This window comes from Mesoplodon bidens (assembly GCF_964165515.1).
Source record: "Mesoplodon bidens genome assembly, chromosome: X".
Classification (NCBI taxonomy): Eukaryota; Metazoa; Chordata; class Mammalia; order Artiodactyla; family Ziphiidae; genus Mesoplodon; species Mesoplodon bidens.
Genome location: NC_138163.1, coordinates 80491527 through 80518889, shown reverse-complemented (window position 1 = coordinate 80518889; position 27363 = coordinate 80491527). Strand labels below are relative to the sequence as shown.

The 27363-nt window shown below is 43.8% G+C and overlaps 2 protein-coding genes across 3 annotated transcripts in view; one reads left to right on the top strand and one right to left on the bottom strand.

Annotated features, from left to right (window-relative positions):
* The window catches only part of RTL5 (retrotransposon Gag like 5), a 72112-nt gene extending 53633 nt beyond the window's left edge, over nucleotides 1-18479 (bottom strand). The window contains exons 1-2 of the mRNA XM_081221742.1: nucleotides 18288-18479; nucleotides 6077-6184 (exon numbers count right to left, since the gene is read on the bottom strand). The gene's annotated coding sequence lies outside the window, so the exon portion shown is untranslated. The remainder of the gene's footprint in view (nucleotides 1-6076; nucleotides 6185-18287) is intronic.
* Nucleotides 18480-18761: 282 nt separating this feature from the next.
* Nucleotides 18762-27363, top strand: part of PIN4 (peptidylprolyl cis/trans isomerase, NIMA-interacting 4) — a gene marked incomplete at its 3' end in the record, with an annotated part of 96669 nt that continues 88067 nt past the window's right edge. For both annotated transcript variants that reach the window (XM_081222210.1, XM_081222209.1), the window contains exons 1-3: nucleotides 18762-18874; nucleotides 21456-21529; nucleotides 27012-27131. In XM_081222210.1, the coding sequence (XP_081078336.1) occupies nucleotides 18832-18874; nucleotides 21456-21529; nucleotides 27012-27131 (237 nt within the window). In that variant the 5' untranslated portion in view covers nucleotides 18762-18831. The remainder of the gene's footprint in view (nucleotides 18875-21455; nucleotides 21530-27011; nucleotides 27132-27363) is intronic.

Below are 27363 nucleotides of genomic sequence, written 5' to 3'. Positions count from 1 at the left end.
TCAGAGAAGCAAATTAACTTGCCAAAGATTACACAGCTAGTGAGGGGTAGAACCAAGATTTGAGTACTATGTCTGAATATGAAACCTCTGTTATTTTCATTCCATTACACTGCAACATGAAAACAAATACTTCTGCTAGCATTTCTTGAAGTATTTTTTTCCCAAAACACATAAGACATTACTAATAGGTCTTTTTAATACAGATTTAAAAGGTTTCTTTAGTAGTAACTGGACTTCTCAGAGCCTTTATTATACATTTATTCATTTGACAAATATTTATTGGGTATATAAGACACTTAGGTGTTAGGGATACAGCAGTGAACAGAGACACAAGATCCCTGACCTCATGAAGCTTATATTCCAATCAGAAGAGGCAAAATACAAATAAATATGCCAAATTACTTCAGACTGCAGCAAGTGCTGTGCAGGAAATTGACAGGGTGATATGGGAGATGGGAATTGAGAGGGAAGGGCTACTCTAGATGGGTTGATCACAGAAGGTTCCTCTGGGGTGACATCAAGGAGCCTGAAGGGAGAGTCTTCTGGGCAGGGGAACAGCAAAGGCAAAGACCCGGATGAGGGAGAGAGTTTGTTGTTTTACAGGAATAGAAAGAAGCCGACATGACTGGCAGAGAGTGAGTGAAGCAGAGTGACCAAGCTAAGGAGTTGGGATTCTATTCCAAGAACAAAGGAAAGCCCTTAGAGGGTTTTAGGAGGGTTGCTGACATGATTTTTTTTGTTTGTTTTTTTTCAAAAGTGTTCTGGCTGCTCTGTGGAGAACAGAGTGGAGTGAAGCAAGAATGAAGGCAGAAGACCAGTAAGAAGACTACTGCTTCAAGCCAGGAAGAGAGGACAGCAGCTTGGGCCAGGGCGGCAACAATGGAGATGGGGAGAAGTGGAAGGATTTTGGTTATGTTTTGAATATTGGACCAACCAGACTGTCTGGTGACTTGGAAGTGAAAGGGAGGAATCAAGAATGACTCCTGGGGGATTCCCTGGTGGCACAGTGGTTGAGAGTCCGCCTGCCGATACAGCGGCCACAAGTTCGTGCCCCGGTCCGGGAAGATCCCACATGCCGCAGAGCGGCTGGGCCCGTGAGCCATGGCCACTGAGCCTGTGCATCTGGAGCCTGTGCTCCACAACGGGAGAGGCCACAACAGTGAGAGGCCCACGTACTGCAAAAAAAAAAAAAGAGAGAGAATGACTCCTGGGCTTCCCTGGTGGCTCAGTGGTTGAGAGTCCGCCTGCTGATGCAGGGGACATGGGTTCGTGCCCCGGTCCAGGAAGATTCCACATGCCGTGGAGCAGCTAGGCCCGGGAGCCATGGCCGCTGAGCCTGCACGTCCGGAGCCTATGCTCCGCAACGGGAGAGGCCACAACAGTGAGAGGCCCGTGTACCGCAAAAAAAAAAAAAAAAAAAGAATGACTCCTAGTTTGGAATTAACATATACACACTACTATGTATAAAATAGATATACAACAAGGTCCTACTATAGCACAGGGAACTATATTCAATGTCTTGTAACAACCTATAATGGAAAAGAATCTGGAAGAGAATATATATTATATATATATAATATATATATAATATAATATGTATTACATATAAATATATATATAATATATAATTTATATATATAAAACTGAATCACTTTGTTGTACACCTGAAGCTAATACAACATTATAAATGAACTATACTTCAATTTTTTTAAATGATTATTAGAAAAAAGAATGACTGCTAGGTTTGGGGTTTCAGCAGCTGCATGGATGGTGGTGCCATTTATTAGGATGGTGAAGATTTGAGAAAGAGCAGATTTGGGAAGGTCAGAGGAATGAATGGTTATGTTTTATATAGACTGAATCTGAGTTGCCTATTAGATATTCAAAGGGTGATGCCAGTGGACAGCTGGATATACAGATGAGCAGTTCAGGGCAGTGGTGAGGGCTGGAGAGAAATTTGGGAGTCCTTAAAACATTGATGGTTTAAAGCCTTGAGACTGGATGAGTTCACCTAGGGAGCAAAAGTAAATAAAGAAGAGGACCCAGGATGAGCCCTGGGGCTGTCCAGTGTTTAGGTACCTGGTAGAGAAGCAACAACCAAGAAAGGAAACTGAGCTGTAAACTGTCAAGAGAAGACCTCTAGATTGCAGTGTGCCCAAGCCTTCTTGATCATGGAAGCTTTTTGTCATGGGGCAGCTTGTGCTCAGCAAAACACATGAGGGAAATGCTGGCTTATGCTACTGTAAGTGGAGAGGCGGGCTACAAAATGATGTGCAAATTATGATCACACCCACGTACAACCATGTACAGAACATGCCTGCACGTGTGCTCAGTAAACATTTGTTGACTGAATTAAGAATGCAAAGTAATATACATATGGTATCACAACCACTACAAGGGGATAAACAAAAATGACAGTAGTTGTTAGTAGTGAGATATGATTAGAAATAGTTTTTTCAAACTTTCTGCAATGTTTTATTGCCTATTTTTTTCTAACGGTGTTTTGCCAATTCCATGCATCCATCTGCCTCTGCTGCATTCAGGGCCACTGTTCCCAGACACTCTAGGAATCTGCCTGTTCTCTCCTGCTCACTTTGGAATCCTTGACACCTGTTTAATTTTAATTCCATTCAGTGCCATCAATAAATATTTACTGAATCACCTTCAGCCTAGAGAGATGATTAATACATGTGGCCCCTGCCCTCACCTTGCTCACAGTCTAAAGGGAGATAGATGTGTAAACCTTACTCAGAATCTACTTCCCCTCTAGCCCCTCTTGTTCAGTCTATCCCTGAATTTTGACACCTGTTTATTTACACTTTCCTGCTTCAAGTCAATTCCCTCCAGCTTCCAGCTGTGGCCCTAGCCCTGCCCCTCCAAATAGTCCATTCACGTATCTAATGAGGGTAAATAAACTCCACTGGCAAATACCTGGAATAAAAGGTTACAATGGAGTTTCTACCACAGAGGTGATTTTCTGAGTCCCTGCATGAAATGTCTTTTACGGACAATTGTTCATTGCTGTTAAATGTGTCTCTGTGTGTGTGACTTGCTTCTCTTTGTCTTTGGAATAGCTCCTAAGGGTTTGATTGGTTTTGCTAGGAGAAGGCACCTTACACTGTAAAACACCCTACCATCTACCAGGACATCATCTCACGGAGCTTTGATTATGTTAATTAATACATTTTGCCAAAAAAGAAAAAAAATACTGGCTCATGCAAACATAGTAATTGTTTATGTTTGTTGAGAGTGTACCATGTGTTAAGCATCATTCTAAATGCTTTATTCAAATTAATTCTTGTAATCCTCCTAATGTCCTATGAGGAAGATACTAGTATTACACTGCTTTGCAGACGAGGCCAGAAATATTAAGTAACTTACCTGTGATGTTACAGCTGGTAGGTGACGAAATTAGGATTCATACCCAGACAGGTGCCACCCTCACTATACTCACTGTAAACCTACTCCCACATACAGATACATCCTACAACACTTTTTGTATTGTTTTAAGTCAACTAACATTGACTACCACCTGAATCATACTAAGCTCTTATAGCAGACCTAGCATACTTTCATATCACGGAGTTAGAAGTGGCAAAACTTTGAGACACCAAAATGCCCCATTAGAACATGTGAACTTCATATTCTTTGTAGACAAAAGCATTTTGTTGAGGTTACAAAAGAGTAACATGCCTAACTTTGCTAAAATACAATTACTAACTTGAAATGTTTTAGATGTAATCCTAGTCCCAAAGGAGCTAAACCCCCGCAAAGGCCTGTAATTAATTTACTTTGCTTAAGAAATGTTTCAGCAGAGCAAAGACTAGCACGTTGGAACCTTGCCATGGCACTGTTCCCTATAAAACCAATTTAGTATTAGGCCAGAGGCCTTGGATGGGATCCAAAGGGGGGTTATTTCTGAAGTAATCGGAGACCCTTGCTAGATGGTGACTTCCCTTCCTGAGGCAGTACTATGGCCTGAATACAGAGGAAAATGTTTTCTAGGATGATCTTATTAAACTATTAGCTAATTAAGTAATCAAGGCAGCTCTTTTAAGAATAAAAGGTTAGTAGAGAAATAGGTGCCCTTACACATGGTCAGTGGGAATGTTGTCTGGTCTTCTCTCTTTGGAGGGAAATTTGACAATTACTACCTAAGTTCAAAACGCACACATCCTTTGCCCCATGTGCGGGAATCTATCCTAAAGACATCTCACATCTGTGCAAAATCTACATTCAAGATGTTCATTGCAAATAATGCCATTTGCAGCAACATGGATGGACCTAGAGATTATCATACTAAGCGAAGTAAGTCAGAAAGAGAAAGACAAATACCATATGATATCACTTATATGTGGAATCTAAAATATGACACAAATGAACATATCTACAAAACAGAAACAGACTCACAGATATAGACAACAGACTTGTGGTTGCCAAGCGGGGGGGTGGTGGAGGAGGGAAGGATTGGGAGTTTGGGATTAGCAGATGCAAACTATTATATATAGGATGGATACAACAAGGTCCTAATGCACAGCACAGGGAACTAAATTCAATATCCTATGATAAACCATAATGGAAAAGAATATGAAAAGGAATATATATACACATATACATGTATAAATGAATCACTTTGACACAACATTGTAAATTAACTATACTTCAATAAAATTTTTTTAAAAAGATGTTCTTTGCAGCACTGTTTGTCATAGCAAGAGACCAGAAATAATCTCTAAATGCAAATCAATAGGAAACCAGTTAGATAAATTATGATACATCCATACAATGGAACTCTATGCAGCCATTAAAAAAAGAGAAAATGTCCATACAATGGAATATTACCAGTAATTTTAAAAAGAACACAATCAAAAAAATGGGCAGAAGATCTAAATAGACATTTCTCCAAAGAAGACATACAGTTAGCCAAAAAGGACATGAAAAGATGCTCAACATCACTAATTATTAGACAAATGCAAATCAAAACTACAATGAGGGGCTTCCCTGGTGGCACAGTGGTTGAGAGTCCGCCTGCGAATGCAGGCGACACAGGTTCGTGCCCCGGTCTGGGAAGATCCCACATGCCGCGGAGAGGCTGGGCCCGTGAGCCATGGCCGCTGAGCCTGTGCGTCCAGAGCCTGTGCCCCGCAACGGGAGAGGCCACAACAGCGAGAGGCCCACATCCGGCAAAAAAAAAAAAAAAAAAAAAAAACTACAATGAGGTATCACTTTACACCAGTCAGAATGGCCATCATCGAAAAAATCTACAAACAGTAAATGCTGGAGAGGATGTGGAGAAAAGCGAACCCTCGTACACTGTTGGTGGGAATGTAAATTGGTACAGCCACTAGGGAGAACAGTATTGAGGTTCCTTAAAAATCTAGAAGTAGAGCTACTGTATGATCCAGCAATCCCACTACTGGGCATATATCTGGAGAAAACCATAATTCGAAAAGATACATGCACCCTAATGTTCATTTCAGCACTATTTACAAGAGCCAAGACACAGAAGCAACCTAAATATCCATTGACAGAGGAATGGATAAAGAAGACATCGTACATATATACAATGGAATATTACTCCGCCACAAGAAAAGAATGAAATAATGCCACTTGCAGCACCATGGATAGACTGAGCGATTATCATACTAAGTGAAGTAAGTCAGACAGAGAAAGACAAATATCATATGAAATCAATTCTATGTGGAATCTAAAAAATGATACAAATAAACTTCTTTACAAAACAGAAATAGACTCAACAAACTTAGAAAACAAACTTATGGTTACCAAAGGGGAAAGGTTGGGGGGTACAAATTAAGAGGTTGGTATTAACATAAACACACTACATATAAAATAGATCATCAACACGGACCTACTGTATAGCACAGGGAATTCTACTCAGTACTCTTTAATAACCTATATGGGAAAAGAATCTGAAAAAGAATAGATATATGTATATGTATAACTAAATCACTTTGCTATACAACTGAAACTAACACAACATTGTAAATCAACTAGACTCCAATATAAAATAAATTTTAAAATAAATAAATAAAAAGAACGAACTGCTGCTACTCACCAAAAGAAGCCAGATACAGAGGAATACCTTCTATACGGTTCCATTTATATGAAGTTCAGAACTTCCCTTTCTGGACAAGATGGAGTAACAGGGACCAGATTTATCCTCCTGTCCAAAATAAAAAAATAATAGACAGAATATATGAAACTATGGATTATGGTTTTTAAGACACTGAACATCAGAAAATGAAGGATAGTGATCCCTGAGAGACAGAGAACAAAGTAGGTAAGCCCTCCAGTTGCCCCAGCTACTACTTTGTGAGAGTTTCCAGGCTCTGGTGCAGGGAGGGGGAACCCAGTTAGAATCCAGTGGACTTTCTGAGTCGGGTAAATGGAGCTGAGAGTCCAAGAAGACCAAGGCAGCTAGAGTTTGCAGGACAGTAGTCCAAAGAGGAGGACACCACATAGAAAGAAAGAACCTCAGAGATCTGCAGAGGGTATTCCTCAAGTATTCAGATGAGTACTGATCAGTTTGGAGGAAACTGCCTGAAAGGAGTAGGAGTAGAAATTGCTGGCGCTCACATAGGACTATAAATAGTTCATGTTCCCACCAAGAAGAGCTGCAAAACTCCTGACTCATGGGGAATTGATTATAGAGTCCTCAGAAGGCTATTGCCTCAGTAGTGGGGTCAAATTAGATCTAGATTGAAGCCTATTCTGGGCCCCGTTTAACAAAACTTAAAAATAAGCTTCAAAGGAATCAAACTGTTTCCAAATAACTTAACTGCATCCCAGAACCTAGCTCAAGAATCTTTAAAGGAATACAGAAATCTAGCACACACAACATAAAATTCAATGTCTGGCATCCAATCAAATATTAACATGGTGTAAAGCAGAATTCCAAAATGGCTCCCCAAGACTTCCTGCCCTAATCCCAAGAACTATAAATAGGATAATACACCCATGATTATGCTAAGCTTCATGGCAAAAGTGATTTGGGGGATGTAATTAAGGTCCCTAATCAGCTGACTTTGAGTTAATCAAAAGGGAGATTATCCTGGTTGGCCCAGTCTAATCACATTGAGATCTTAAAAGCAGAGTGTTTTCTCTGGCTGGTAGTAGAGGAGGACCTGAGAGAGATTCTAAATGTGAGAAGGATTCAACACACCATCATTAACTTGAAGATGGAGAGGGCCAAGTGTCAGGGAATACAAGTAGCTCAAGAAACAGAGAGTGGCCCAAGGCTGTCAGCCAGCAAGAAAACAGGGACTATAGCCCTACAGGTGCAAGGAAATGACCTTCAGTCACCTGAATAAGTTTGGAGCAGATTCTTAGCCAGAGGCTCCAGATAAGAGCCCAATTCAGCTGACATCTTGATTTTCAGTTTGTGAAACCCTAACTAGAGAATCCAGCCAAGCCCACCCAACTTCTGACCTACATAACTGTCAGCTAATAAATAGGTATTGTTGTTTTAAAGCACTAAGTTTGGGATTTCCCTGGTGGTCCAGTGGGTAAGACTCTGTGCTTCCACTGCAGGGGGCACAAGTTCGATCCCTGGTCAGGGAACTAAGATCCTGCATGCTGCGTGGCATAGTCAAAGAATAAAAATTAAAAAAAAAATTTAAAGCACTAGGTTTGTAGTAATTTGTGACTTTTTAAAAAAGACTAATATACGGACTTTCCTGGTGGTGCGGTGGTTAAGAATCCGCCTGCCAATGCAGGGGACATGGGTTCGATCCCTGGTGTGGGAAGATCCCACGTGCCACGGAGCAACTAAGCCTGTGCACTATAACTACTGAGCCCACGTGCCACAACTACTGAAGCCCATGTGCCCTAGAGCCCATGCACCACAACTACTGAGGCCATGTGCCGCAACTACTGAAGCCCGTGTGCTCTAGGGTCCGTGTGCCGCAACTACTGAAGGCCATGCGCCTAGAGCCCGTGTTCTGCAAAAAGAGAAGCCACTGCAATGAGAAGCCCACGCACCGCAACAAAGAGTACCCCCCGCTCACCACAACTAGAGAAAGCCCACACGCAGCAACGAAGACACAATGCAGCCAGAAAAAAAAAGGACTAATATAAATCATTATGTAAAGATGCAAGAAAATACAACCCATAAAAAAGAAAAATCAATCAACAGAAACAGAATCAGATTATCTATTTAGTAGACAAGGATGTTAAAACTGTGATTATAACTATCTTCCATATATTCAAGAAGACAGAGGAAAGAATAAGCACAATAAGAAGAGAAAGAAATGATATTTTTAAAGACCCAGATTAAAATTCTTATAAATAACTGAGAGGAAAAATATTCTAGATGAAATTAATAGAAAATTAAATACTGCAGAAGAAAAGATTAATGAACTTGAGAGCAGATAAGTAAACTTTAGAGCAAAGAAAATTACTGAGGACAAAGAGGGAAATTGCATAATGATAAAAGGGCTGGAGGAGTGATGGGAACAAAATGGCAGAGTAGGCAAATCCAAATGCCTATCCCTCCACAGAAACCTTGAAAAGCAAGCAGAAACGATCAGAACCAACTCTGTCAGAACCCTGGAAAATAGTCAAAGGTTTATAGCAACCAAGCAAATGCTGAATCAAGAAAAGGGTAACTTTAAAATGGTATGTAGGAAAGCTTCATGGCTTTGCCCTCGCCTCACTTCTTCCCTGACTGGGTAGTGGTCTTGAAGATGACAACCTATGTTCCCACCATGCAGACCTCATCCCTGGTTCCAGAGGGAATAGAGAAGACCTTGCTTGCAAATTATTTTGTTTGTCTCTTCTAAACTGTCTGGGGGCTACCTGAAGGACTGAACTTGGAACTTGCTCAGAGTGAAAAGGTAGCAGGCATTGCTTGAAAACCTGCATCTTTCCAGGGCAAGAGATTATGGTTGAGACATACAATAGACCACCTAAGGCCTAGGATAGAGTTTCTTTGGAAATTAGGGCATTTGAAAGCACCTGTGTATACTGGAGAGCTTAGAAAGCCAGATGCATGCCCAGGACAGCTTTCACCTCTGGCTGATCTCTAAGCTCACAGTAAGCAGTAAGTGAAGGCTAAGGCAGAGCTGTAAATGATCAGGCTAAGTGTTGAAAGGGTGACCCAGCACAGAGCCAAACCACAAATACTGGGAGAGAAGCTGTTTGTTTGCTTGCTTTAGTTCCTGATGTTCAAGGAAACTTATGTCCAATACTAGCTGAACACAAGCTAAAAGAACAAAGACTTCAGGGACCCCACAAAAAGATAAGTAAGCAGGCTAACAGACATATTATGGGAGCCCCAGAAGGAGAGCAAACAAAAAGAAGGAAATAATAAAAATAGGAACAAAAATCAGTGAAACTGAAAACAGAAAGACAATAGAGAAAATCAATGAAACAAAAATCTTGTTCTTTGAAAAGATGAATAAAATTGGCACACTTCTAACAAGACTAGAAAAAAGAGAGAAGATACAAATTATCAATAATAAAAAAGAAACAGGGCCAAACCCTATGGATATCTCTACACAGATAAATTTCGACATTTTGATGAAATGGACCAATTCCTCTGAAGAAAACTGCGTATGTAATTAAAAATTTGTCCAAAAGAAATATTCAGGTCTGAGGACTTCCCTCGTGGTCCAGTAGTTAAGAATCTGCCTTCCAATACAGGGGACACAAGTTCAATCCCTGGTCGGGGAACTAAGATCCCACATGCCGTGGGGCAACTAAGCCCCTGTGCAGCAACTACAGAGCCTGTGCGCCACAACTAGAGAGCACACTGCAACAAAGAGCCCGCTCACCGCAATGAAAGATCCCACATGCTGCAACAAAGATCCTGCGTGCCACAACTAAGACCCCACGCAGCCAAATAAATAAATAAATAAATATTTTTAAAAAGATAAATATTCAGGTCGGGTGGTTTCACTGGACAGATCTACCAAATATCTAAAGAAGAATTAATACCAATCCTATATAATCTCTTCCAGAAAATAGGAGGGAACACTTCCCAACTCATTTTGTCAGGCCAGGCCCTGATACGATAACCAAAGACAGTACAAAAATTAAACTACAGGGGCTTCCCTGGTGGCGCAGTGGTTGAGAGTCCGCCTGATGATGCAGGGGACACGGGTTCGTGCCCCCGTCCGGGAAGATCCCACATGCCGCGGAGCGGCTGGGGCCGTGAGCCATGGCCGCTGAGCCTGCGCGTCCGGAGCCTGTGCTCTGCAATGGGAGAGGCCACAACAGTGAGAGGCCCGCGTACCGAAAAAAAAAAAAAGAGCAAATAGAATTCAGCGATATATAAAAAGAATTATACAGCATAATCGAGTAGGGTTTATTCCAAGGATGCAAGGCTGGTTCAATATTTGAAAATCAATATTTGAAAATCAATCAGTGTAAGAAGAAAAAAATCACGTGATTATATCAACTTATGCAAAACAGGCATTTGACAAAATTAAACACACATTCTTTTTTTTTTTTTTTTTTTTGCGGTACGCGGGCCTCTCACTGTTGTGGCCTCTCCCGTTGCAGAGCACAGGCTCCGGACGCGCGGGCTCAGCGGCCATGGCTCACGGGCCCAGCCGCTCCGCGGCATGTGGGATCTTCCCAGACCAGGGCACGAACCTGTGTCCCCTGCATCAGGCAGGTGGACTCTCAACCACTGCGCCACCAGGGAAGCCCACACATTCATTTTTAAAACCCTTAGAAAACTAGGAAGAGAGGGGAACTTCCTCAAGTTGGTAAAGAATATCTATAAAAACCCTACAACTGGGGACTTCCCTGGTGGTCCAGTGGTTAAGACTCAGCACTCCCAGTGCAGGGGGCCTGGGTTCGATCCCTGGTCAGGGAACTAAGATCCCACATACCGCAACTAAGCCTGTGCACTGCAACTACTGAGCCTGCGCGCTCTAGAGCCTGTGTGCCGCAACTAGAAAAGCGCGTGCACCACAACGAAGACCCCACATGCCACGATGAAGACCCAGTGCAGCCAAAATAAATAAATAATAAATAAATAAATAAATAAAAACTCTGCAACTAATATTATACATATTTAATGGTGAAATATCAAATATTTTCTCCTCTAAGATTGGGAGCAAGGCAAGGACGTCTACTCTTACCACTCTCATTCAACATAGTACTGGAAGTCCTAGCCAGACAAGAAAATGAAACCAAAAGCGTACAGATTGGAAAGGAAGAAAAAAACTATCCCTATTTGGAGATGACATGATGTTCTCTATAGAAAATCACAAGAAATCTACAAAAACAAACTAATATAATACCCAACCTTCTAGAATTAATAAATGAGTTTAGCAAGTTCACAGGATACAAGATCAACATACAAAACTCAATTGTACTTCTAAATATCAGCAATGAACATGTGAAAGACAAAATTAAAATTACAATATCATGCACAAATCACTCAAAGAAAATGCAAAGGTATAAATCTAAGAAAACATGTACAGAACTTGTGTGCTGAAACTACAAAACACTGATGAAAGAACTCAAAGAAGATCTATCTACATGGAGAGTTATACTGCGTTCATGAATTAGAGGACTCAACAGAGTAAGGATGTCAATTCTCCCCAAAATGTTTTACAGGTTTTAACACCATTCCTATCAAAATCTCAGCAACATTTTGTTTAGATACAGACAAAATTATTCTAAAATGTACATGGAAAGGTAAAAAGAACTAGAATAGCTAAAAGAACTTTGAAAAAGGAGAATAAAGTGGGAGAAATTGCTCTACCCAATTTTAAGACTTAGTACGTAGCAACAGTAATGAAGGCTGCATGACATTGTGTGATACTGATGGAGGGATAGACACATAGATCAATGGAACAGAATAGAGACTCCAGAACAGATTCACACAAGTACAGTCAACTGATTTTTTAACAAAAGTACAAAAGCAATTTAATGAAGAACAGCTTTTTCAACAAATGTTGCTGGAGTAATTGGACATCTATATGCCAAAAGAGAAAAAAGGACTTCAAACTAAACCTCACACCTTCCACAAAAATTAACTCAAATGTATCACAGATTTAAGTGTAAAACATAAAGCTATAAAACTTTTAGAAGAAAATATAGGAGAAAATATTTGAGACCTACAGCTTGATAAACAGTTCTTAGACATGACACTATAAAAGCAAAATTTGGGGCTTCCCTGGTGGCACAGTGATTGAGAATCTGCCTGCCAATGCAGGGGACACGGGTTCAAGGCCTGGTCTGGGAAGATCCCACATGCCGCGGAGCAACGGGGCCCGTGAGCCCCAACTACTGAGCCTGCGCGTCTGGAGCCTGTGCTCCTCAACAAGAGAGGCAGCGACAGTGAGAGGCCCACGCACCGCGATGAAGAGTGGCCCCCGCTCGCCGCAACTAGAGAAAGCCCTCGCACGGAAATGAAGACCCAACACAGCCAAAAATAAATAAATAAATTTATTTTTTTTAAAAAAGCAAAATCCATAAAAGAAAAAAAATTAAGGACTTTTGCTTTGCAAAAACCCTCTTAAGAGGATGAAAAGACAAGCTTAGAGACTGGGAGAAAATATTTGCAAACCACATATCTGACAAAGTACTCATATCTAGAATATATAAAGAGCTCTTGACACTCAATAACAAAAAAAATCCAATCAGAAACTGGGTAAATGACATGACATTTATTTCACTGAAGAGGAATTACAGACATCAAATTAACACATGAAAAGATGTCCAACATCATTAGCCATTAGAGAAATGCACATTAAAACCACAATGAGGGACTTCCCTGGTGGCGCAGTGGTTGGAAGTCTGCCTGCTGATGCAGGGGACATGGGTTTGAGCCCTCGTCCGGGAGGATCCCACATGCCAGAGCAACTAAGCCCATATGCCACAACTACTGAGCCTGTGCTCTAGAGCCCATGAGCCACAACTACTGAGCCCGCGTGCCACAACTACTGAAGCCCATGCACCTAGAGCCTGTGCTCCACAATGAGAGGCCACCGCAGTGAGAGACCCACACACCACAGCAAAGTGTGGCCCCTGCTCGCCATGGCTGGAGGGATCCCGCGCACAGTGGTGAGGACCCAACACAGCCAAAAATAAAAAAAAATAAAAAAATAACCACAATGAGATATCAGTATACATCTACCCAAATGACTAAAATAAAAAATTGTAATGATACAAAATGCTGGCAAGTAGGTAGAGAAGCTGGATCACCCATTCATGGCTGGTAGGAATGTGAAATGGTACAGACACTCTGGCAGTTTCTTACAAAACTAAAATGCAATTACCATACAACTCAGTAATTATACTCTTGGAAATCATCCTAGAGAAATGAAACCTTGTATTCACACAAAAACTTGTACACAAATGTTTATAGCCACTTGATTTCTAATAGCCTCAAACTGAAAACAAACCAGATGTTTTTCAATGAGTGAATAAGTGAACTATGGTCCATCTATGTCACGGACTACTACTCCAAATCATACAAATGGCAGACATAAGCACAGGGTGCTTTGGAAGCACAGAGGAGTGCCTAGCCCAGCCTGGAAGAAGGTGGCGAAGAGGGTCAGGGAAGGCTTCCAGGAAGAAGTAACACCTGATCTTGCTCTTAAAAGGTAAATAAGGGTTAGCTAGATCAAAAATGGGGAAGGAGTATTCCAGGTAGAGAGAACAGTATGTGCAAAGGCATGGAGTCTTAAGAGAGCACTGTATACTTGAGGGCCTGTAGATGGTAACTCGACATGGCTGGAGCCCAGTGGGGATCAGCACGAGATGAGACTGCAGATGTCAGCAGAAAGGCCCTTGGCCCTCCAGGCTAAGGAGCCTCTCAAATAGTGGGGAGCCACTGAAGGGTCTTCATTGGGGGAGGGTCAGATCTGTGTTCCTGAGAGCTCTCTATCAGTTGCTGCGGAGGGTAGTTTGGAGGGGGTGGTGAGACTGGTGGCTGAGACACCAATGTGGAGGCTGTTCCAATGGTCTAGAGAACATGCAAAAGGCTGCAGCAGCAGGGAAGTGGGCAGGAGCCAGTACAAGAGATGACTGCTGAATCCTAGTGAAGTGTTTATTGTTCACTATAAATTGATGAAGGGTGTGGAGAAAGAGCTGTTTAGGAGGCAGAATCCACTGGACATGGAGACCAGTTCCCAAGGACACAGAAGAGCTCTTCCTAACCGTCCCACCTCTGCCTCGGCTACCTCGCTCTGCCCACTGGCCCCCACCCACACCGTGTTCCTTCTCCTCGCCTCTGTGCTTCTGGGCTTGGGAGCTACATCACTATAGGCAGAGGCAATCACCTTCTAGATTACTCCGAACCAATACACTGACACATAAACCAGAGGTGAGTTTATTTCTGTCTCATGGTGGGGCCATAACTTGGCCCTGGCACCTCTTGGGCAGAGAGGTCCCTGGGAAGCTGACTTGGAGAACAGGCACTCAGAACAAAGGGAACTGGATGCTCTTGAATTTCATTTACAGGATGGCAAAGCCTGGAGCAGTGTCATCATGCAGAGGGTACCAGCTTGGAAGTCACACAGCCCGAAGTTCTGAGCCCAACAGTGCCACAGTCCTTAGCTGTGAAAACTTGAACACATTACTTAACTTCTCTGAGCCTGTGTCTTCAGCTCTGAAATGGCAGTGATGATTCTCGGCCAGTAAGACTGTTGTGAAAACTAAGAGAGATCATGAAGATCTCTCATGCCACATATGCCATTTGTGTCACCATTGCCTCAAATGAACACTGCCTCCAAAAAAAATCCTCCTCACTAGACACTGGAATATTAATGTTCTCCAGAAACTGCAGCTCTTTTGCTTAGACAATGCTGGACAAACCTAGATGGAATCTTCTTCTCTGACGCCCTTTTTAAAAAACAGTTGGGCTTCCCTGGTGGCGCAGTGGTTGGGAATCTGCCTGCCAGTGCAGGGGACATGGGTTCAAGCCCTGGTCCAGGAAGATTCCACATGCCCCGGAGCAACTAAGCCCAGGTGCCACAACTACTGAGCCTGCGCTCCAGAGCTTGCGAGCCACAACTACTGAGCCCACGAGCCACAACTACTGCAGCCCGCGCGCCTAGAGCCCATGCTCCGCAACAAGAGAAGCCAGGACAATGAGAAGCCCGCGCACGGCAACGAAGAGTAGCCCCCGCTCGCCTCAACTAGAGAAAGCCTGCGAACAGCAATAAAGACCCAACACAGCCAAATATAAAAACAAATAAATAAATTAATTAATTTTTTAAAAAAACAGTTGTTGGACTTCCCTAGTGGTGCACTGGCTAAGAATCCGCCTGCCAATGCAGAGGACATGGGTTCGAGCCCTGGTCTGGGAAGATCCCACATGCCGCGGAGCAACTAAGCCCGTGTGCCACAGCTACTGAGCCTGTGCTCTAGAGCCCGTGAGCCACAACTACTGAACCCGTGTGCCACAACTACTGAAGCCCACGCGCCTAGAGCCCGTGCTCCGCAACGAGAAGCCACCACAATGAGAAGCCCATGCACCACAATGAAGAGTAGCCCCCACTCGCCGCAACCAGAGAAAGCCTGTGCCCTGCAATGAAGACCCAACGCAGCCAAAAATAAATAAATTAAAACAACAAAAAAAACAGTTGTTGGGACTTCCCTGGTGGCACAGTGGTTAAGACTCTGTGCTCCTAATGCAGGGGGCCCAAGTTCAACCCCTGGTCAGGGATCTAGATCCCACATGCATGCTGCAACTAAGAGTTCGCATGCCACAACTAAGAAGCCCTCGAGCTGCAACTAAGGAGCCTGTGAGCCGCATCTAAGGAGCCCACAACTAAGACATGGTGCAACCAAATAAATAATAAGTAAATTTTCTTAAGAAAACAGTTGCTCAAAGCTTATCTCATGTCAGACATGTTACAACAGCATGAAGAGGGACAGAAAGTTTTCCGCCCACTGACTGTGCTCAGGAGACACATCCATCCCATCAGCAATATCCCTCCATCCATTTGCCTTGATGGGTGGCTACTTTTGCAGGTGGTTATTCTCCTCTACCATGTACTGAATTTTCCTTGTTTCGGTTTCCAAAGGTGACCTTCTTGTACCTTTGTCCCTAGAGTCTGGGGCCCAGAGCTCCCCATACACTGACCTCCTCTGAATGGGATCAACCAGAGCTCTGTGTTTTGTTGCGTCAAGGCCCCCTTTCAGAATAAGCTCTGCTGGCGTCTCAAACGGGAAAGAAACTGCAGCCCTTTGGTTGTGGAGCAGGTGGGGCGGGACAGCGAGTTTGGGTCAAGGTTTGTGAACCTGTGTCCTGGGAAGAGGGCTGCCAGCTTCCCTGCCTGATTTTCCTCATTTAAGAAATGTGTGGAAGAATCAGTCTGAGGAGATAATTAATAGAAAATACGACTGGCAGCCATCCCCGGCTCTGACTCACTGTGCACGCTCCTGCAGTCGTTACCATGGTTTCGAGGCTGAAGTTTTCTCCTCTCTGCCCCCCTGCCCGCCTTGCTGTTCATTCGTCACTCTGCTCCCACAGACTCCTCCACAGCTGGCCTCCACAGACTGGTGCAGACTTAACCCTGTATAGAGGCTAGCTTTTTTGTTGTTTGTTTTACAAATAGCATTATCTTTTTTCTTGAATAAAATATATATATATATATATATGCCAATTCATATAAACAGAATATAATTTAAACAGAAAAAAATGAAAGTTAGCCATAAATTCACATCCCAAAGCTAACACTTAAGATGTTTGTGATGCATACTGCATAGTTGAGATCGTACATGATTTTATCAGTCTTAAAGTGCTTTTGACCTCGAAACCCCTGGACCTATGCCCAGAGTTTTCTCCTTTGAACTACTGGCCTTTAGGCACTGCTTTGGGCACATTCAGCCACTTACACAGGCTTGTTTATTACTGTTGTTGTTGTTATCTGCTGGAATGCCCAGAACTCTCACAACGTTCCAGGCACCAAGCATTTGCCAGGTACGTCAGCCATTTAATGCTGGCTCTTCACTGGGGTCTGAACTTTGCTTCATTCCCACTCCAAGACTGCCATAGCCAGTGGTTGCAGGAAAGGCTGTTCCCTAAGAAAAACCAGAAGTAAAGGTGCCCCCTCGGCCTCCTGGCTGTGGATGAACTGATGACCATGAGGCCATACTGTCACTGTCAACCCGCCCCATCTCCCAGCTGAACTCTGAAAGTCAATACACAGGTGGGATCCACCTCAGAAGTGGGGGAGCAATGATCTCCTCAGCGCTGGATGTGTTCCCCACAGTTGATCACTCCCAATCCAAAACAAGGAGTGCCTAAGCTGAAACGTGTTCAGAAATGACAGCAGTACAACGTGCGGGGGCCGCTTGAAACGTATGAGTTGGAGGTGGCACAGTCTCAGAAATACTTGATCCCCCAGTCTGGGCATGAAGCATGCCAAGTCCCACAAGACTGTATCCAAAAACTAAACTCTGAGCTGGAGGGCCTACACATTCTGGCTGGCAGGGGCAAGCTAGGACAGCTGTCTCATGGAGTAGAGGAAAAGCCCTGACCTTATATTGGGAGGAGAGGCGTTGTGGATAAGGGTAAAAAGTTTGAGGGCATAAATTCAAAACTCATTCACCTTAAGCTAACACTCCACAAGCTAGTCGTTGTTTTATGTGCTTTACAAATACGAACTTGTTTAATTCTCTTCACACCCTATTAGAAGGTATTATTATCATCAATTCCATTTTACAGATGATGAAACTGAGCCAAAGAGAGGTGAGGTAACTTCCTCAAGGTCACAGAGCTAGTAACCAAATGGTGGAGCAGCGATTTGAAGCCAGGCGGTCCAGAATCCATGCTTTTAACTATATTACGCTGCACCATTACAGAAATTTTGGAAACTGTGCAGAAACATACACTGCACTGGCACTCCTGGTCACGTTTTGCTGGATAGTCTTCCTGTCCTCTATAAGCAAATATTATATAGTACACGAGATGCCTTTTTTTTAAAAAATGAATCATATTCTATAGCTTGGTCTGTAACCTTCCTTAACGCCATTTCTCGAGTCTCTACCGAGAGCTTTACACTAGTTATTTTAAGTGGAGCATATCCTATGGTGTGGTTGAAACATCATTTATTTAAACAATACCCTATTAAGGGGAATTTAGACTACTTCCATTTTTTCTCCATGACAGAGTTCTGCAAGAGGCAGACGGGTGATAGTCTTCTTTTAAAAGAGGGAGGGTAGGAGGGAGATGCAAGAGGGAGGGGATTTGGGGATATATGTATACGTATAGCTGATTCACTTTGTTATACAGCAGAAACTAACACACCATTGTAAAGCAATTATACTCCAATAAAGATGTTAAAAAAAAGTACCTTTTGAACTCAGTCAACTACAGGCTGCAAAATAAACTTTAAAAACGAAAACCCGCAAGGGAGTGTAGGCCCGTGTGTAGGAGGGCGCAGGAGGGAGAAGCGGCCGCCACTGTTCTTCCGGCTTTGCCTTTGTCTGGCGGCCCCGCGGGATTGGCTAGAGCCAGCGCGGAGAGACTGCAGAGGTCCGCGGCTTTCACTACGCACGCATGGAGGAGGTGGGTAGGGAAGCGGGAGAGCTGGGGGCAAATAAGGGCTTGTGAGAGAAGTTCAAAAAGCGCAGAGGCTTGGTTTCCCGCCCCGGCCCAACCTTTGGCTCCGCCCCTCTACCCGGCCCAAGCTCCTTATTGGTCAGACTCTTCAGCCCCCATTGGCCCTAGAGCCAAAGGACCGGGCCTGCCCCAAGATATGCCTGCTTCCAGAGCAACAGTAAGGATGGCCATTTGCGATGTCACTTTCAGGCATATGTTTAGGACATACCGATGGGGCCTGAAGGGGCTTTGTGCGGTAACCGAAGCAGTTGAGAGTTCGACGGCGAATTTCGGGGATGCCGCCGAAAGGAAAAAGCGGATCTGGGAAAGGGGGGAAAGGTAGAGCAGCCAGAGCAACCAAGGAGAATGGGGTTGGGTGAGGAGCGGGAGGGAGGGAGCAGACCGGCGGTCCCCGGGGTCCGGGGCGGAGGCAGCGGGTGGCCAGTTACTAGAAGACTGACCAGGAAGTGATAAGTTGAAGACAGTCAGTGTGGACTTCTCTGGAAGGTTTTGATAAAAAGCATGGGGATGAGATGGTGGATAGACGAGGGCAAAGGATTATGAGAAAGCTTGACTTTGATAGATTTTTCCGAATGAGCAAAACTTGGGAGTGAGGCTGAAATGAAGGATCCAGTAGAGCTAGAGAGGTAAAGGTACAGAGGAGTGAGATTTGGGAGAAAAGAGGTGGAGCAGTTGACCTTTGAATAGGAGAAGGGACACCTTATGTTTGACGTCACAAAGAGACGAGGATGGATGTGGTGGTAAAAATTGGGGCCAGAGCGGGGGAGGTTTTAGGAGATCTGGCTTAGTGGCCTGAATTTTTTAATAAAGTGGAAGGCAAGGGTAGTTTTTAAGACTGCGGGGCAGGGACTGGCTGGGGGTCTTGAGAGTGGTAAAGGTTTGGAATAGTCGTTGGGGTGATGGGAAAGGGGATGAAACACTTATAAAAGGATTTCCTTCAGTGCTGAGAGCCTAAGATTGAAGGCCATGAATTTGTAGAGGACACGATCTGCTTAGTCATGATTTACCTAGTACCATATAAGTGGCACAATACAGGACTGAAAAGAGCTAGGTGTAGCCTTGAGCCAAGGTTGAGGTTTTGTTGGACAATGATAATAGAAGGAAAGCAACACAAGGGAATTAAGGGTGCCAGTGGGGACGCAGTTCAGATAATCGAGCATGGGATCCAGACTGGGAAGGGAATGAGAAGTCTGATAGTCTAGGGGGACATAGCAGGATAAAGGGACTGAATGGGGGGGGCGGTTCTGTGAAATTAAAGAGCCAGTGTTGTGGGAATGAGGCATGAGAAAGCTGGAAGAACAGAGTTGTAGCCAGAGACTGAACTACTAGTTCTGAGTGGCACAGTTCCATCGTGTGCCCCTGGCAACAGGTGGCCTGGAGTAAAAGGCATGGGCATTTGGGAAGGAGGTCCAGAAGTGTGAGATTAGACTGCTGGATGATTCCTCTGCATAGATGGTGAGGTCATCCAAGATGATGACAGTAGTGAGGGTGGAAAGGAAGCCTGAAGTTGCTGCCAGGGTCGTCAGTCAATCAGGGAGTGAGGTGGCAGTCAGAAGATGACAGCATCCAGTGGGGGAGAGGATGGAATAATTGGAAGGTATCATTGTTCTGGAGTGAATATACAGCAAACCCCTTGAAGAGTTTGGTGTAATAAAACTCCTTTGGCAGTAACATTTTCTTAGGCATTTGGTGGTCAGCATTTTGGATTTTCAGTTTGGTTGAGCATTCATTGAACAACTGTTGTGTGCTAGGCTTTGGAGATCTTAAGACAAGTAAGATGGAGTCTCCTGAATAAAATTTTTCAATGGCTCCCTATTACTTCTAAGATAAATTTCAAGTTCCTTAATGGGGCCCACAGGCCCTCATGCCCTCATCCTCAACCATCTCCCCTGGGCTCATCTCACAGCACTCCCACCTCAGATTTGGCTTCACCCATAGTTTCCTGCACATACTACACTGTTCCCTCACCCTGGAATGTCTCCTCACCTATGTCCTTTCTTTGCCTGGTCAGCTCCTGTTCATCCAGGAAAGCTTCCCTGACTGGCTAAAATGTCCCTTTGTGCTTCCACAGCCCCCTGTCTGTAGAGCATAGCTCATTCTCCTGAAAAGATCTATTTTACATAACTTTACATAACCATCTTCCCCAGTAGTATATGAGCTCCCTGAAGGAAGGTACCATGGCTTGTTCATCTTCGTATCCCCAATGCCTGGAACTTAGTTATTTAGGAAATGTTTATTGAACTGAACACTTAATCCAACAATAGTTTTTAGGAATATCAGCCTCTAACAGTAAGTATGCTGCCATCAACACAGAAGTTGGCATAGTAGCAAAATGACACAGTAGTAAAATGTAGAATGCTGCCAGTGGTTCTTAATCTGAATATCGATATCTTTTCTTAGGAAGGTATCAATAGGCAATGTAGTCGACTCCAGGAGTTTGGACATCAATGTGTTCTTTAGCCAAATATGGGTGGTGGGAAATTTGATCTTTATTTAAAATATATTCTTGGAGATTTTACTTACTGGAATTGTGAGTATTCAGGTACATAGTTGCAGTGCTTATTAGAAATCTCACAAGAGCTCAGGGGTTTGCCCTTAGAAGGCAGGATTTCAAATTGGGTCCAGAGAATCTGGGCCAGGCTTTTGGCGCTCCCATTCAACTATTAGCACACTCACTTGTGTATCCATTTTCCTTGAAGGGTTTATGTAGGGCACAAATTTCCTGTTTGAAGAGGTGAGTCACAGGTTAATTTAGCTTGATGTAGCAAAGTGTCTACAGAGTTCCCTTTTGAAGCTTGGTGCTATGATGGAAGTATCAACTCCTATTGTGTTGAACTTTTCTGTAAATAACAAGGGGAAGGTGCAGTTTAAATGAGTACCTGTCATCTCTTCTCTAAAGGAAAAGCAGCCTCTGGGAGTGATGGTTCTGACAAGAAGGCTCAGGGTCCCAAAGGTGGTGGCAATGCAGTAAAGGTGAGTTGCTTGTTCCTTTTTTTCATGTTAAATATAAATAACATACATCTGTTATTTTGGTTCACATAAAAGGAAAAGACAGTATGCTTAACTCATTCTAAGGCTAGCCTAATACTGATGTACGATAGCACAAAAGTACAAAATAATAGGTCACTCTCATTTATGAAAAGTAATTCCTTTTAAATATTTTCTCAGATGTTTTCTCAGACATCCAGAATTTCTTCATACTCTAGTATTTTTCCTTAAAATGTATTAAGTTAGGTCTTCCCAAGTAAGTGAATGAATTATTTCTCAGGACGAAATAACATTTGACAAAACGAAGAACTGAGATGAACAGGCAAAGGCACAGGTCTCATTAGATAGCTCCCCTGCTGTTGAGCTACAAGCCAGAGCCCTGACCATGAAAATGAGGGGAGACAGTTGCAAATAATTACTTGAAGTACTTGACCTAGTGCCAGAGGGGTGTCTGCCCTGGAAAAATATAATCTACAAACAGAATTATACTGCTTAGTGCTAGTAACAAGGCAGTTACCACGTTTCAGTCAGGATATGGGGTTCCATACTTTGATTCATTCATTCATTAAAGATTTAGTGACATCTGCCCTGTGCTAAGCAGTGTATTAAATTCTGGGTATTTAAAAAGACAAAAAAACAGATAAGAGATGGTCCCTGTTATCACAGTCTAGTTGGGAGCAGTTAGGTAAAGAAAGAAATTTCATTGCTATATGAGAAGAGCTGTAGTGGAGTTGTATCATATAAATGCACCCATACACATGCAGCCAAAAAAAAGGAGAGCGAATGTAAATAGTGTGGGCCATTCTGCCCACTTTTCTACTCAGTGAACCCAGAGAGAGAGAGAGAGATGGGAGACATGAATTTGCTTTTCCATAGTCGACCTCCATTCACGTATGAACATCCAACCATGTAAAGTGGGATTCTGGGGCTTCCCTGGTGGTGCAGTGGTTGAGAGTCCGCCTGCAGATGCAGGTGATACGGGTTCGTGCCCCGGTCCGGGAAGATCCCACATGCCATGAAGCGGCTGGGCCCGTGAGCCATGGCCGCTGAGCCTGCGCGTCGAGAGCCTGTGCTCCGCAACGGGAGAGGCCACAACAGTGAGAGGCCCGTATACCGCAAAAAAATAAATAAATAAAGTGGGATTCTGGTATCCAAAGATAATTTTCATAAAACATGGTGCCTGAATGCAAGCCAGCTACTTCGTCCTGCGGTCCAGCTGAAGAAGTGGTCATTGTTACAACACAGGTGGGGGAGACAGGCTGTGTCGGGCTTACTGAGGGCTGACGTGTTGGTTTCAAGTACACCATCTTCGTAAGGGTTGTTGTAGGGTAATTTTGACTGTTATGTGCTGACTTTCACAAGCACCTAACCTAAGAGACTGCTCCACTGCATATGGCTTTAAAGAGGCATCTTGTCCTTTCTGGAAAAAAATAAGTTCAGTGTGGCTATACCTGAGGTATATGGAAAGGAGTGGCATGCAATTAGCTAGGAAAGTCAATTAGGATTAAACTCTTTTGTTAAACTTTTCCTTTTGAGATAATTTTAGACTCATATTCAACTGTAAGGTAGATGTGCCTTTTATACATGTACATGTACTTTTTACCATTTCCCCAATGGTAACATCTTACAAAACCCTAGTACGTTAGCACAACCAGGAGATTGTCATTGCTACAGTCAAGATCCAGAACATTTCCACCACCCCAGGGATTCCTCCTGTTGCCCTTTTATAGTGATACCCACTTCCCTCCCACCCCTACCCCTGCCCCCTCCTTGACCCCATAGCAGTGGCTAATCTCTTCTCCATTTGTGTAATTTTATGATTTCCATATGAGTGAAATGATACAGTGTGTAACCTTTCGGGATTGGCTTTTTTTCCACTCAGCATAATTCTCTGGAGATTTCATTCCAGTTGTGTGTATCCATAGTCTGTTCCTTTGTATTACTGAGTAGTGTTCCGTGGAATGGAAGTGCTGTAGTGTGTTGAACTGTTCACCTGCTAGAGTACAGCTGGGTTGTCAGTGTTTGTGAAGGCCCCAGCAGGGGAGGGACCCCAAACCCTCCAGCCTTTTAGGATCTAGGCTCCTTCCACATCCTGCTATTCTGCTTCAGACCCCACTCCTGAAACCACCCCTGCTCTGTGTCACTAGAGCTGCCCAGATTCTGAAACCCACCTGCCGACCACAACTTCCTTCCTTCCCCACTTCCCACCTCCCCCAATCCTTTTCTGTTCCTCTCCACGCACAGACTTCCAGGCAGGCCCTCAAGCCTGCCCTGTTCGCCTCACCTTCTCTAAGGCCACATGTCTGTTCTCCAAGCCCTGTATGTCTTGTAGGCTGGAAATTAAATGGAAGGGTTTGACCACTGGATCAAGGAGCCCCACCTCCTTTTCCTTTTGGTCATCCACTGCATCTACCTGCCAGACTACAACTCAGGATCAATCCAATTATCTACTTTCTTTACACTCAGACCCAGAACTGCTGGGCCCCACTGGAGAGTCACACAACCTCGGGTTGGGGCCACTGATTCCTGGTCTCTAACGTGAGCTGGGCCCTCAGTACTGCACAGCGATCCTTTGCCACTTGCCTCAAGCCATCCACCACCCTCCTCCAGTCAGTCAGCAGACAACTTCATCCAGGGTTCTCAACCCGTGTACATCAGATTCACCTGAAGAGCTTCTAAAAGTCTCAGTGCCTAGGGGCCCACCCCAGACCAGCTGCCTCAGAATCTCTGGCGGGTGGTGACTGGACCTTGATATATTTTTTAGAAGCTCTTGGTGTGATTCTGACATTTGCCAGGGTTGAGAAACACTGATCTAGTCTCATGGGGTTGGTGTGAGGATTTCATGAGATCACACATGTAAAGCGCTTAGCACAGTGCCTAGCGAGTATTAAGTACTCGATAACTGAAATATTGTTATAATTGTCACAAGAAAATGGAAACTAGAACTTTAGTCATGAACTCATGGCTTCCCAGCCCCCTACCAACAAAGTTATCTTCACCCACACCTCCCTCATCTCTCTTACCTCTCTTCCTTTAAGGCTGATTTTTCCAGCAGTGCTCTGAATGCCCAGCCTTGCTCCTTCATTTATCTCCACCCTCTTTCTTTGCTCTGTCTTCAACCTTTCCCTCTTTACTGCATCTTTCCCTTCATTCTGAAAATATAGCCAGGGATCTTTAAAATATATCCGTGACTGTGACCCTTTCCCTTTGACTAGAGCCCTTTCTCCTCCTTTTCTAACTCAGTTAGTTGGGGAAACCCCACCCGCATTATCGGCCTGCTTCCTGTTACTTCCCCAGTCAGTTGCTGCAGCCTGGCTTCTGCACTTACTACTCTTCTGAAACAGCTTTTGCTGAGGTCCTCAGTCAATCATTGCTAAATTGATTATACTTCTAACCTGATCACTCTGAAGCATTTAACCCTGTTGACCATTTCCTCCTTGAAACTTTCTCTTGCCTTGGTTTCTTTTAACACACCTTTCTCTCTACCTGTCTAGCCCTTCATTTTTATCATGCTTGTTGAGCTTCTTTCTTTGCTTATTGCTTACACATTGATATTCTCCACGGATGTCTTGAGTCTGCTTTCCGCCTCTTCTCATTCTGTGTAGCCTCCCAGGATGATCCGTCACCTCCCATAGCGTCAGCTACTACCTCCATGCTCATCACTCCCACATTCTCTGGAGCTTGGTGTCTCCTAAGACAACAGTCTCACACTGCCAGTTGGTCGGTCACACTTGCAAACTCCACAGGTACTACAGACTCATTATGTCTAACCCATCAAACTGTCTAAAGCAGAATACTTGTTTATTCATTTATAAAGTGGTGGATGGGATCCCCTTTCTGTGATCATTAATGCTGTGTGCACTTTCCCAGTCATTGAACCAGAAGGTTGCTTTGTGAGTGTGGAAGCAGAAAGACGGAGGCAGTCGAGAAGGTGTTTTAGCCAGGCCAAGATGAGGTCTGAGAAACCATCCTTGTCCCCCAACATGTATCTCTCTGGTGTCCAGAGTGTTTGTCCCTGTCTCCCGTGGACAGTGCTGGACACATTCTATAGAAGTTTGCCTCCCTGAGCCCTACTTTTTCATACATTCTTTCCTTTGCTGTGTCTGTATCTCCTGTGTCGCTCCTCCAGTCAGGGATCCTCTCACCCCCAGTTTCAGTAATTGAATCCTGAGGACAGCCATGGTTTGTCTTTCTCTACAGGGAGACACCTTTAGCCCCCACCCTAGTACACGACAGTAAGAAATGAATAACGGATTCTATTTGAATAGAATAGAGAAATGGCAAATCCTACAAAACAGATATCTTGACAAAATCATTTTTAAGGATATAGTGATTTTTTTAAAACATGGCTTTATGTAAACATAGGTTACATTTGAATACTTCTCTAGGGTTGAGTATTCTTTCATTTTTTAAAAGATTTATTTATTATTTATTTTTGGCTGTGTGGGGGCTTAGTTGCGACACGCGGGATCTTTTGTTGTGGCTTGCGGGCTTCTCTCTAGTTGTGGCACGCGGGTTTTCTCTTCTCTAGTTGTGGCGAGCAAGCTCCAGGGTGCGTGGGCTCTGTAGTTGTGGTGCATGGGTTCCAGAGCGCGTGCACTCTGTAGTTTTTGCAGCACATGGGCTCTACTTGAGGCGGGCAGTCTCAGTAGTTGTGGCACACAGGCTTGGTTACCCTGCGGCATGTGGGATCTTAGTTCCCTGACCAGGGATCAAACCAGTGTGCCCTGCATTGGCAGGCGGATTCTTAACCATTTGCACCACCAGGGAAGTCCCCGGGTTGAGTATTCTTAATCTTCAACATATGATTCATTTTCAAAGTGTTAAATTGTGGGGAGGCTTTATACATTGGGCCTCTTTTGGTGAAAAGTATTTCCTGGTGGGTTTTTTTCATATCATCCCCACTCTGATGAAATAATAGCTAACCTTTATTGAGTGCTAGCTGCATCATCTCAATCTTCACAAACCTATGAGAACATATAGGTACTGTTATCTCAGTGCACAAATGGGGAAACATTTAGAGGTTTAAAAACATGCCTAAGGGACTTCCTTGGCGGTTCAGTGGTTAATCCCTGGCTGGGGAACTAAGATCCTGAATGCTGCTAGGTACAGCCTTAAAAAAAAATGCCTAAGATCATACAGGAGAGTGGGGATTTGACTCGACCTAAGCTCTCAACCATTATCATGTTTCCTCTTCCTGTTACCATTGAGGTACATGGTAAAGGCTGGGAGCTTCCCACATCCAGGTGCCCACTTTCCATCTAAATCTGGGTTCTGAGATATTGTCGTGATATGGGAAGTGGGTTTGTGGCCATCGCCCAACTGGGCAGACTTCCAGGATTTTCCATTGCCTGAGCGAATGTGTTTTTTTCACTAGTGGGGGGTAGTCCTGACACGACTGCTGTACTGTGAGGAAAGGAATCATTTGGGTCTCCATGTATTACGTGAACATACTTTTGCCTTGTAGGTCAGACACATTCTGTGTGAAAAACATGGAAGAATCTTGGAAGCCATGGAAAAGTTAAAGTCTGGAATGAAATTCAATGAAGTGGCCACACAATATAGTGAAGATAAAGCCAGGCAAGGGGTATGGTGCACTCATCATTTAAAACGTCCCCCATGGAGGACACACAGCAGTAGGGATTATTTCTGTTTCGCCATTAATTTTAGCCATATCTTAGTTTAAAGATCTTAAAAAAGCAGAAATGTCCAACTTGTGAACAGTTGAATACGGGTCACCTTTGTCTAAACCTAGGCATAACCAAACTTGCACAACTAACAGACACCCAGCAACATTGTGTTTGTATGTTCAGCCCAGG